This window comes from Suricata suricatta, chromosome 7, assembly GCF_006229205.1.
Source record: "Suricata suricatta isolate VVHF042 chromosome 7, meerkat_22Aug2017_6uvM2_HiC, whole genome shotgun sequence".
NCBI classification, from domain to species: domain Eukaryota; kingdom Metazoa; phylum Chordata; class Mammalia; order Carnivora; family Herpestidae; genus Suricata; species Suricata suricatta.
The window spans coordinates 95,010,925-95,024,393 of NC_043706.1; the positions used below are offsets into that span (position 1 = coordinate 95,010,925).

At 41.2% G+C, this 13,469-nt stretch overlaps 1 protein-coding gene across 1 annotated transcript in view; it reads right to left on the reverse strand.

Annotated features, from left to right (window-relative positions):
- Positions 1–152: 152 nt before the first annotated feature.
- The window catches only part of METTL24 (methyltransferase like 24), a 103,740-nt gene continuing 90,423 nt past the window's right edge, over positions 153–13,469 (reverse strand). The window contains exon 7 of the mRNA XM_029943208.1: positions 153–1,557. Coding sequence (XP_029799068.1) covers positions 1,243–1,557 — 315 coding nt within the window. The 3' untranslated portion in view covers positions 153–1,242. The remainder of the gene's footprint in view (positions 1,558–13,469) is intronic.

Consider the following 13,469-nt stretch of genomic DNA (forward strand, 5'->3'; position numbering starts at 1 on the left):
CATCTGGAGTAAAAGGAGGTAAAAAGTGGGGGAAAGGAATAAAGCCTAGTAGCAGTCAGCATTTTACTCTCTCCCCAGATTCCCTGAAAAAACAATGTACACAAAACTCCCTGCTCTCTCAGGATGTAAAAAATGCCAGAAAATAAACTTAGTTTATCAAAAGGTAATAATTTGCTTTATTTTATACCGTTTAGCTTATTTGAAGTAGAATTTCTGAAAATATTCATAGGGATAAATGTCTAATGCTATAAATAAAAATGATAGATATCATTTGAAATACCAAGAACCTACATTCTTCTGTTTAATATTTAAAAATGTAAAAAGGATTGGCACTACTGAAATATGGCATAACCATCCTAGGAAAGATACAGATTTTGGCTCTCAGGCCACAGTTTTATAATGAATGCCAACTGGCAGTTAAGAAAAACTCACTTAATCTTTCAGATAATGTATTTTAAAAAACCCAATTTGACAGCATAGGCAAATTGGTGGTTGAGAAATCAGGTCTGAAGTCAGAAAAGGCAACAGTAAAGACATGCAAATTCTATTTTGTGTTTAGTTTCGGAGGAACAGAAGGGTAAGATTTAAGGCTGAGTCTGAAGGAATCCTGAGTTGAAGTTCTTGATAATCTAGTCCTGTAAACTCAATGGTAGAATGTGGTGTGTGTCTCAGTCCCCAGAGCACAGGCTCTTAGAACGCCACAGCACAGCCCTCAGCAAAAAGCCAAGTAGGAAGGATAGAAAACTACAAGGCTGTAAACAATGTTATTGATCAAGGTGAACGAGGAAAAAAAACCTTTGAGTCAAAGTCAAATGAAAGGCCCTATTCAGAACAGTAAGCTACAGACTTAATCTCATGAACGCAGTAAAAATGGAAAATGTATAGAATTTCTTCTTCCTGTTGCTAAATTCATGAACTTCAGATACATAACGAATTTTAGGGAAAGCAGCTATGTGGGGGATTGGCTTCCATGTTAAAATGAAGGAGGACAAGCATCCCCACTTGGTCAGAGGCAAACAGGAGAAAGGCCTAGGATCTGGGCAGACAGAGGCTGACTCCTATGGCACATCCCTTCCACAAGGGTTAACTGTGCCCCTACCACGTGGCAAGTGTCAAGCTACAGGCACTGCAGAGGCAATAACACAATCCAGGCTGGTGGAGTCTGGGCCAGTACACTGACAATTAGCCAGATGCACCTCCTTCTGCAATGATTTCCTGGAGTTTTTGAGGAGGCCCCGTCTCCTATTTCCATCTTGTATTCACCCAACTCAGAGTATAACAGCTACTTGCATTGAAAATATCTTTCTTGAGCAACATCTGAGGTTTAGATAAGTCTTTGTAACTATGAAAAAGTCTGAAGCCCTTTAGTTCTAACTCTTTGAGGAGGCTGTACCAGAACCGCACGACGCTGCTGTCCCCACCACTGACCTCGAACCCGGGCCAGTGGAGATGAACCTCAAAGGTGAGCTGTCCAATTCGATCGAGGACATCTTCCAGAATGAGGTTTTCTAAAACTTTCCATTCTGCGCTTTCCAGATCTGCTTTGAGAACATCAATCTGTAACAAAATGAGATGAGATGAGCAGATTCAATAAGCCTTGTTAAAAATACCATCTTGACATCAGGAGCATCACTGTATAACTACCTCCTACGGAAGCAGAATGTTCCAAATTTTAGAGTTAGGGAGCTTTTGCAAATGGCCACTTACAACATCAATTTCTTTTTTTTAATGGTTTTTTTGTGTTTATTTTTGAGAGATCGCAGGAGTGGGGTAAGGGGCAGAAAAACAGAGAGAGAGGGACAGGAGTTTTGAAGCAGTCTCTGATCTGACAGCCCATGTGGGCCTCGAACTCATGAACCGTGAGATCATGACCTGAGCCGATGTCTGCTGCTTAACCAACTGAGCCACCGGGGCGCCCACAGCATGAATTTTTCACCTCACTCCACACTAAATGTTAACATACAAATAATGAAATGCCAGCCACAGATCATAACGAGCCCTCCTACTTTCTGCCCAATGGGAACAGATGCCTGAGAAGGAGATGCCGGAACATGTGTTTTCACAGAACCACATGCCCGTGCTGTCTCCCAACAACCTAGGCCCTGCTCAGAGGAGCCCAGCCATGATCCGGACAGAACAGTGGCCCACCGGGAGGGACAGGCAGAGGGCCACTGCCCACAGGGACCACCTCACAAACCTCAGCTCCCTCCAGTTCCCAGGACTAGGAGCCAGACAGAGTTCTCAGGTATCTGAATATTAGACTTGTAAAAACAAAAAAACTGTTATTATGCCATGATTTTTTTTTTAGAAGTAAACGCCAGCACAGCATTATAAAAGGGAGAAACAAGACAACACTATTCTCTGTTCACTTAATGAATTTAAGTTCACATTCCAGGTAAGATGAAATACAGAAAGAAGAGTAGGATAGGAAAGAGGCCACAATTAAGTCATGAGAATCAGTTTGTTTTTGCTGGCTTTGCTATTAGAATAACAGAACCCCAAATACCTCCAGGACGCAATGAGAGCTGATTACTTACTGAGTGCTTTCATGCGCCTGGCACTACGCGTAGTGCTTCACTTGCATTATCCATTTACTCCTCGCAACGATTCTGCAAGGCTGATGCTGTTTCTATCCCTGTTTGAAGTTTAGGAAACCCAGACTCAGAGAGCAACCCATCCTCCATCACACGGCCGGAGAGGCAGGAGTGACATGTGAACGGAGTCTGTCTACCTGGCCCATATTCTTAACCACTGCACGATACTGACTTTTCATAAACCACGAGGGGGTAAAAGGTAGCTCAGATTCCCTAAAAGGCTTTTGGTTTGGAAACTAAGGTGCTATTAGAGAGTGGATAAGAGTCAGTGAGTAGAAGTAGTGTTACCAACATCCCCAGTTTACAGTTGCAGAACACGTTACAGCTTCAAGAATTGCTTTCTACGGGTACGATCTCACTGTAACAGCCCTATAGGCAGACGATGACTTGGTGAAAATGACTTTGGGCTGCCAACACCGCTCGTGTGATTTTGGAGCTGGATGGAGGAGCGAATGTATAGGATGTAGACAGTGCTGTTCCAGAAAATGGCCTTGGCCCAGCAGCATCCTGACACCCCAGGGGGACATGCTTTTTCACTGTCTTGCTTCAGAAAGTACCTCATGATCCACCGAAGAAAGAGGGATGGTAATACCCCAAGAATATCAGGAGGCTTAGAATCGCCCAGATATCTGTAAAGCAGCCTGTTCCAACTCAAAGAGAAAAAGCAACACGAAAAACAAAACACAAAAACAACATTCTTTTCTAAAAGGAACCGACCAAAGGCAGATTCCAGGTGAATGAGCACAAGGCTGAGATAATTCTTGTGATCTGGATGCAACTAAATTAATTCACTCTTTTTTTTTTAATCTCTGCTGCCTTCCCACTTTCTTGACTTTGTTTAACCTTTGAGATTTTAAGCAGAATATTTCTGAATGAGGGTAATTAACTGGCAAAAGAAATATGGAATTAAAGTTTCACACAATGTTCTCATTAGGACAGAAAATATCCAAAACTCAAAATCAACATTTTGTGTCAATTCACATAGTTAACAATGTTTTCAAATCCTTAGAGACTTATTTCTTGCCATGGTTTTCTATGAGTTCACATATATTGAATGTGATCGATAAAACTATTAAATGGACAGGGCAAAATTAATCAGCCTAACATTGACCTAAAAGTACACTGGTGAAGATAAAGGAATATACATCACATATTTTTTTTCCCAAACGTATTTTTAAAATAGGCTATCAATCAGAAGTTATGAGAAACACACACAAAAAAACCAAATTGGGATACATCATAGCAAATAACGTGCTTTCTGTGAAATCCAATTTTCACTTACAAAATACTATCCTCTCTAAAGTGTGAAAAGCATTTTCAAATACAACAACATTGCCAACCTCTTTTGATTCCAGTGACTGCAAATTCTCCACTTCAATCAGAACTGGGTAGGCTGCTCTAAATCATGTGGTTTAGGATAATACAGCACCGAGAAGCTCATAAACTCTTCCCTGCCTTCCAGCGTGAGAGCACAGCCAGACAAATGTTGCAAATAAAACATGGTTTTCTTTTCCTGCATGCTTCTCCCTTTTTTTTTTTTGTCTTTCAGAATGTCCCACCACAACGATTTTGCAAATATAATTGCCACTGTTCCTGCACAATGCATCCAATGCTACTGTTAGTAAAAGGCACCAGGTCTGCCGCTTTTCAGATCCTAACATCAGCTCTCAATAATCACAGCACTAAAAATCACGCAAATGATTACATTGGAATAACCGAGTGCCAGTGCTAATACAGTGAGGTTAACACAGCGAGACAGCTTGGTGTTAACTCTCTGTAAACTCTGGAATAACTAAAGACATATTCTTGGGTAGATCAAAGAAAGTAGATCAAACAACCTATCTGGGACCATTTCGGAGGCATTAAAGGAGCCCTCTTATAAAAAAATTATCTCCTTTGCCTTGTGCCTGAAATATCCATTAAATCTCCTTTCCCAGAACTTTTTGAGGAAATGAGAACTTTCATTTTTTTTAACGTTTATTTATTGTTCAGAGAGAAAGAGAGAGAGACAGACAGAGAATGAGCAGGGAAGGGGCAGAGAGAGACACACACACAGTATCTGAAGCAGGCTCCAGGCTCCAAGCTGACAGCACAGAGCCTGACGCGGGGCTTGAACTCACAAACTGGGAGATCATGACCTGAGCTGAAATCTGACGCCTAACCGACTGAGCCACCCAGGCGCCCCAAGAACTTTCATCTTAAAGGGATTCAGATGTGAGGCCATCTGGGAGCTTCCTCGTCATGGGCACAAGTTGATGGCTGTGTTCATCCACCCGGAACTGCAGACATGAGGACAAGTGGGGGAGGGGCACCAGCCTCTGTCCTAGCTTGCTGGGGCTGCTAGAAAAAAGGAGCCCAGGGGCACCTGGGTGGTTCAGTTGGTTAAGCATCTGACTTGATTTCGGTTCAGGTCATGATCTCACGGTTTGTGAGTCCATGATGCAGGCTCTGTGTCATCAGCTTGAAGCCTGACTGGGGTTCTCTCTCTCTCCTTCTCTCTCTGCCCCTCCCCCACTTGCATACACTCTCTCTCAAAATAAATAAACATTTTTTAAAAAGTACCACAACTTGTGTGGCTTCAACAGTAATAACATATTGTGTCACAGTTCCGGAGGGTGCACGTCTGACATCGAGGTGTGTGACAGCATCAGTTCCCTCAGGGCTACAGGAGAGAATCTGTCCTATGCCTCCTTCCTAGCTCCTGCTGGTTTGCTGGCAGTCTGGCATCCCTTCGCTTCTGCATTACTCTGATCTATTTCTTCATCTTCACATTGTGTTATTTCTTCATCTACATGTTGCCTGTACCCAAATTTCCCCTCTTTATAAGGACACCAGTCATCCTGGATCAGGGGCCCACCCTTCACCAGTATGGCATCATTTCCACTAATTACATCCACAATGACCTATTTCCAATTCAGGTCATATTCTGAGGTCCTAGGGGTTAGGACTCCAACATATGGATTCTGAGGGCACGCAGTTAACAGTAGAACAGTGTTTGAGGCGGCTACCATTCTACAGCTTTGGTAAGACACTCTGTGTTCTAGAGTCAATTCTGCAGTCAGTGCCTGGGGAAAGTGTCCCATACCCGAGATCAAGGGCCAGCAACTCTCTGAGGCAATCATGGATACTGTTCCACCAGTCCTTACATCAGCCAGCCCTGACAGTTCCAACTTTGCAACATCCAGGCCAGGTCAACGGGGCTCCAAGGCGAATTAAAACCACCCTCATGAAACCCGTGTGCTTCATTCCTGGTTCCTTCCTGGCCACACTACCAGGCCCAGCTGGTGTACTTTGTCCTTGGCACCCCCTATTTCCCTAGAAACTTCCCTCTCCGTCCCGGAACTCAGCAGGCACCCAGCATCCTCATGTCTGCAGCTCTCCCCACCCGCCAAGCCTTTTCCCTTCCCTGGGTACTTCCAGCAAGACAGGCAAACTGCACTACACACTACAATACCTCTGAAGGACTAGGTCTGGGATTCACCAACATCATGTCCATTGTCAAAGCAAATCACAGGGCCAGCCGAGGTTCAAGGGGAGGCAAAAAAAGATTCCAACCCTTGAGGGCAATACTGGCATCCACGGAAAGGGTGAGATGATCATGTTTACAAATAATTGACCCCAGTTAATCAGAGTAATATTCAAACATATATACAAATCCATGAATGAACTACAGGACTAGAGGAGACATGAGCCTTTGCTGGACACAAGCAACACTCCAGGAAAAAATAAATAAGGAAGCCCTTAGTCAGCAGAATATTATGAAAGAAGGGACATTAATTAAAACATGGCATTTGCTGTTAGATCTGGCTTTCCTTGGAAGCTGACAAAGAACTGGGATAGCCAATGGATTAAGGATGACTTAGAATAAAAAAAAAAAAAAACAAGGACAAGTAAAGCAAATAGGTAAAAATCTTAGATATAGTATTAATGTACCCAGGATGCTGTAACAAAATGGCAGAGAACGGGGGGCTTAACCAACTAACATTTACAGCTGCTTCTTCACTGTACATGCATATGGACTTTCCTCTGTGTACATGCACTTCCATGCACCTCTCATAAGGACCCCAGTCTTACAGGATGAGGGCCTCACCTCATGACTTCATTTAACTTTATCTCCTTAAAGATCGTATCACCAGGGTACCTGGGTGGCTAAGTCAGTTATGCGATGAACTCTTGATTTTGGCTCAGGTCATGATCTCACAGTTCGTGAAATTAGTCCTTCATCGGGACTGGTGCTGACAGCAGGGAACCTGTTTGGGATTCTTTCTCTCGTTCTTTCTCTGCCCCTCCCCTGTTCATGTGTGCGCGCGCATGCTCGCTCGCTCACTCTCTCTCTCTCTCTCTCTCTCTCAAAATAAATAAATAAGCCTAAAAAAAAGAAAGACCTTCTCTGCAAATATAGTCACACTGAAGTTAAGTGCTTCAATGTATGAATTTTGGGAGGGGACACAATGCAGTTCATAACAGATATAAAACAGGTATTTTTGCTAGGATCTATTTATAGGCAAGCAGTGTCTCTCCACAAAGAGTTTAAAAATACATCCCTGTTCCTTTATGACAGCCTGACTGCTGGAGGGCCGGCCATTCCTCCTTTGTAGTTAATGGCTAACTCCAGTACCGGGGAGTAAGAATGTGAGCCACCTCGTTAACTAAAGATAAGTCACAGGGACTGTGACAGATTTTGTTCTTCAAAGACGGTCTCACCATTAATTCTCATCTCATGCTTTTCCACAATATGGCCCTGACCCTCCTATTATCAAGAGATGGGACTGATGTTCCCTCCCCAGGGATGGCTTCATAGGGTGCAACCTGGGCAGCCATACCAGGCTTGCCCCACTTAGAAGGGCTCCATACCAACTGGCTCTGTTGCCACTGACTTGAAATTCTTAGTACGTTTTGAACAAGGGACCTTGCATTCTCATTCTGCACTGGGCCCCACGAATTAGGTCTCCTATCCTGTTATACTCCCTTTAAATCTTGATGGGCCTGTTACTACTGACTATAAGTATGGTAGAAATATTTCCAGATGATATTCAATACCAGGCCAGAAAAGCTTCTACTTTGTTCAAGGGTATACTCACCCTTGAAAGCTTTAGCCTTCATGCAAGGTATTTGACTGTCCCAAGGCCACAGTGCTGTGACAAAGTCCAGACTAGCCCTTGCAGAGAGACCCTAAGTCAACAAGAAGAAAAAGCTGCATGGCCAACCCAGGCTATTCCAGCCATCATCTGACTGTAATTCCAAGAGAGACCCTGGGCCAGCAGTACCCAGCAAAGCCATTCTCAAATACTGACCCCCAGAAACTGTGATCGATAATGAAATCATCAATTATTGTTTTAAGAAAATTGAGTTTTGGGGGTGACTTGTTATATAGCAGTAGATAATTAGAACAGAGACCAAGTACTATTTATGCAAATCTTCTTTTTAAAAGCTAGAGGTTACTTGTACAGTATCAAATACTATATATTCCAAAGCTGTGATTTCTATAAATTCATATATATATATGAATATGTATTCATATATATACAGTTAGCCAAAAATATTCTCTTATTAAAAAAATCAATACATGATCATTATTTAAATATTGAAACTATAGATAAGAAAAAAGAAAGAGAATTAAAATACTCATAATCCAGTTTAAAGAGCTAACTCTTTCAATCACTATCAAAATAACACCAGCATTCTTCACAGAGCTAGAACAAACAATCCTAAAATTTGTATGGAACCAGAAAAGACCCTGAATAACCAAAGCAATCCTGATAAAGAAAACCAAAGCTGGAGGCATCACAATCCCACACTTCAAGCTGTATTACAAAGCTGTAATCATCAAGGCAGTATGGTACTTGCACAAAAACAGACACTCAGATCAATGGATGAGAAGACAGAACCTAGAAATGGCCCACAAACATATGGCCAACTAATCTTTGACAAAGCAGAAAAGAATACTCAATGGAATATAGACAGTCTCTTCAGCAAATGGTGCTGGGAAAATTGGACAGTGACATGCAGAAAAATGAACCTGGACCACTTTCTTACACCATACACAAAAATAAACTCAAAATGGATGAAAGACTTAAACATAAGACAGGAAGCCATCAAAATCCTAGAGAAGAAAGCAGGCAAAGACCCCTTTGACCTTGGCCACAGCAACTTCTTACTCAACAGATCTCTGGAAGCAAGGGAAACAAGAGCAAAAAATAAATAAATAAATAAATAAAACTATTGGGATCTCATCAAAATAAAAAGCTTCTGCACAGTAAAGGAAACAATCAACGAAACTAAAGAGCAAGCAATGGAATGAGAGAAGATATTTGCAAATGATATAACTTCTCAAACTCAACACCCAAAAAACAAATAATCCAGTGAAGGAATGGGCAAAAGACATGAATAGACACTTCTCCCAAGAAGACATCCAGATGGCTAACAAACACATGAAAAAATGATCAACATCACTCATCATCAGGGAAATACAAATTAAAACCACAATGAGATACTACCTCACACCAGTCAGAATGGCTAAGATTAACAACTAAGGCAACAACAGATGTGGGCAAGGATGTGGAGAAAGAGAATCTCTTTTGTACTGCTGGTGGGAATGCAAACTGAGGCAGCCACTCTGGAAAACAGTATGGAGGTTCCTCAAAAATATTAAAAATAGAACTACCCTATAACCCAGCAGTTGCACTACTAGGTATTTATCCAAGGGATACAGGTGTGCTGTTTTGAAGGGGCACATGCACCCCAATGTTTATAGCAGCGCTATCAACAATAGCCAAAGTATGGAAAGAGTCCAAATGTCCATCGATGGATGAATGGATAAAGACACACATACACACGCACAATGGAGTATTACTGGGCAATCAAAAAGAATGAAATCTTGCCATTTACAACTACGTGGATGGAACTAGAGGGTATTATGCTAAGCAAAGTTAGAGAAAGACATATATCATATTACTTCATTCACTGAGGACCTTAAGATACAAAACAGATGAACGTAAGGGAAGGGAAGGGAAGGAAAAATAATATAGAAACAAAGAGGGGGACAAAACATAAGAGACCTTTAAATACAGAGAACAAACTGAGGGTTGTTGGAGGGGTTGTGGATGGGGGGTGGGCTAAATGGGTAAGGGGTGTTACGGAAGACAATTGTTGGGGTGAGGACTGGGTGTTACACCCAGAGGATAAACCACTGGAGTCTACTCCTGAAATCATTATTGCACTATATGCCATATGCTAACTAACTTGGATGTAAATTTTTTAAAAATAATAAATAAATACAATTAAAAAAATAAAATTAAATAAAAGTATTGAAACTTCAAACAAGTGAAGAATAATATTGAAAAATAGTATATATGTAAAGAAAAGCCCACCTATCATTAAAAAAAAGAGTCAACTCTTAAATAGCTGGTGTACTTCTTGCTAAGTGTTTTTCTTTGCCATAAACACACACACACACACACACACCACATAGATCACAGCATAAAAAGGCAAAGTTCAAGCACACATGTTGTTTGTAAACTGAGAATCACAATGTGTTTTCAAATATGCTTTTTAATGTAACAATGTAACAAATCATGAATATCTTTCCAGGCCAGTAAACTTTTATTAAAATGTTCTCTGTGTCCCGTGGGGGTTTCCTAAGCATGTGATTGAGGCGCAGAGGCCCCTGCAGGAGTGAGGGGGACATGGGGGAGGCTCTAGATGCTCTACTTCAACGCATCAGGAGCAGCTCCCCTTTCCTCTCTTTTATATATTTGGAATCCCTCACAAATTTTCGCCTGAAAAAGAGCTTTCCTGCCAAGAAAAAGTTCGACTCCATCTCCATGTTTTGTTTGTTAACTTTTATATTGGTTTAATTTACTTAATCAATCCCCCTTCTTTTAGAATTTTTAAAATGTTTATTATTTCCTTTTGAGAGACAGACAGACAGAGCACAAGTAAGGGAGGGGCAGAGAGAGAGGGAGACAGAAGAGGCAGTCTCCAGACTCTGAGGTGTTAGCACAGAGCCTGCTGTGGGACTCGAACTCACAAACTGTGAAATCATGACCTGAGATGAAGTCAGACGCTTAACTAACTGAGCCATCCAGGAGCCCCGATCAATCCGCCTTCTGATAGACATCTAGATTCTTTCCAATTGGATACTGCACACTGATATGATCAACAAATATTTAATTTGGAACTACATGTTTAAGTGTGTTCTATTATTTTCCTAGAAGAACCATATTCCCAGAAGCAGAGCAGCATGTGCAAAGGACAGCCACTGTTTATAACTTTCAATAATTTTACGAACCTACAGCCTGTCCTGTACCTGCTCCTGGGAAACTGAGGACACACCCGGTTGTACGAAGGCTGGGAGGCTTGCCCAGATGCACTACAGAAGGCTCCCCCACTGTCTTCAGCCCAGTCAACTGACCATGTATTTGTTTTCTCACCCCGAAGCCATGTGACACCTGGAGTTTTTCCTAAACATACCTACCTACTCTCTAGTCTGACTGATACACTAGATAAGATAAAAACCTTCATGCTATTCAAAGAAAAAAACAAGACAAATCAATTTTACCTACGTACATGTTAAATCGTCTCTACATATGTTTTCATTTAAAGCATTTTAAATTAAAAATGCTTTATGTTTTGTTCTACATTAAATCTTTAAAGCAATATAGATTTGGAACACCTGGGTGGCTCAGTCTGTTAAACGTCCGACTTCAGCTCAGATCATGATCTCACTGTTCATGGGTTCGAGCCCCACATCAGGCTCTGTGTAGACAGCTCAGAGCCTGAACCCTGCCTCAGATTCTGTGTCCCCCTCTCTCTCTGCTCCTCCCCCACTCATGCTCTATCTCTCTGTAAAAATAAATAAAAACATTAAAAAATAAATAAAATAAAAGGATACAGATTCTCTTTTTCACCCATTTTATAATTAATCATTATAAAAATCAAAATCTCTGGCTAAGAGCCAAAGCTATAAGTAACACCAATAAAATGTCAATATCAACCATCCAACTTATCAGTCAATTCACAGAATAAGGAACTTCCTATTTAGGCCATAATTGATGACAAACACAACTGCTTGCCTCAGTATTTGCTCTCTGGATTTGGGGGCAGAATCATACACATTATGGCATTTATAGATAGATCTATTTTGTAAAAAATAGATTCCTGAGGGGCACCTGGGTGGCTCACTCGGTTAAGCATCCGATTTCGGCTCAGGTCATAATCTCACGGTTCGTGGGTTCAAGCCCTGCGTTGGGCTCTGTGCTGACAGCTCAGAGGCTGGAGCCTGCTTCGGATTCTGCATCTCCCTCTCTCTCTGGCCCTCCCTTGTTCGCACTGTCTCTGCCTCTCAAAAATAAATAAAAACCAAAAAAAATTAAAAAACATTCCTGAAAAGGAGTGTGCAAACTAAGTTTTGTAATTGGGCTCGTATTATAAAAATGATCATTTAACCATTCATCTAGTTATTTATGAATATTTTTAAAAATTAAGTTATCATCATTATGTACCACTCCAACAAATCAGGCTAATTCATTCCCCATATTCACTGTAGTTTTGGTCAATATTGAATCATAATCCTTAAATAACTGCATCACTACTACTTCTTCCTGCTTAATTATAAAAAGTTTTTATTTAATGAAGAAAGCAAAGTAAGTCCGGGCTTTTATATATCAATTCTACTTAAAGCAAGATATATCTGCACCTACAAAATTAAAGGCTGAACACATTAAAAAGAAGATCTTAGTTTTGTAGAAAATAGATTCATTTCTTCAATTTTTCTCTATCTTAAATGAATAAGAGGATTAAGTCTCTTTAAGATCCTTAGACTTTAAACACATTAAATCAAGCTCAATTATCACTACCGACTGGCAGAAATGTAACATTCCAAGTTTCCGCTAGCACTAGGGAAAGAGAGATAAGGCTCTGCCCTGAATATTATGAGAAGCGGGAAGGGTCACTCCAAGCTAATATAAGGCCAATTCTGAACTCATAATAAAAGAAAACAATTTTATGTAGTAATCAGATTACAGAAATGCCCTCTGCAGGGAGCCACACTCTACAAAGGAATTTTAAAAGACAAACGGGAAACATTTGCAAACAAAGACATTTTATCAGATCTCCCGCTTATTCAAGCATCTAGCCTGGGGCTACTGGGCAGGAATCTTCTGGGCTGGAATCTTCTGGGCTGGATGCAGTGATATAATCTGGTCGTAGCTCTAGAAACTGGAGTCAGACACAGGAAACTGTGAGCTGGTGAGGAGTCAAGAAGTCAGTGGGGCTACTGGTGATTTGCAATAGCAAAGAACCAAGCAGGGCACATTTTGCAGGACCGAGGCGGCAGCAGGGGACCCGGCCCAGGCAGTCAGGCAGGAAAGCAGTGGTGGGACTGAGGACAGCGCTAGGCAGACACTTTAATTTACTTCTTTCCACCCACTTCCCTGCGCATCTGTCTCTGACCTGAGGTCAGAACCCTATGCCTTAAAGCCATATCACCTGGTTAATTTATTTTTCTGGCCTAATCATATTTACCCAAGTGTTCTCAAGTATTTCCAGAAAGAGATGGGACTTAAAAAAAAATCTATAAACTATTCCTAAAGGAAGAGATGTATAAACAAATAAATAAACATGCAAATACCCAAATAAAATGTTTTTCCGCCATTTTACTCTTAGAGGTGAGACTCGTCAATCTCAGAGCATGGCGGAGCCAGCAATGTGATTTATGCTACATCAAAGATGGCCCAAGCACTTAGACAAACAGAAAATACACTCATTGGGTTTTTTAATGTTTAAAATACATGGAAATATGAGTGAGGGAAAAGATGACTGCGGGTGAACATTATAAAAGGATCAGCAGGATTAGAAGCCAGAAATGAGAGGAGA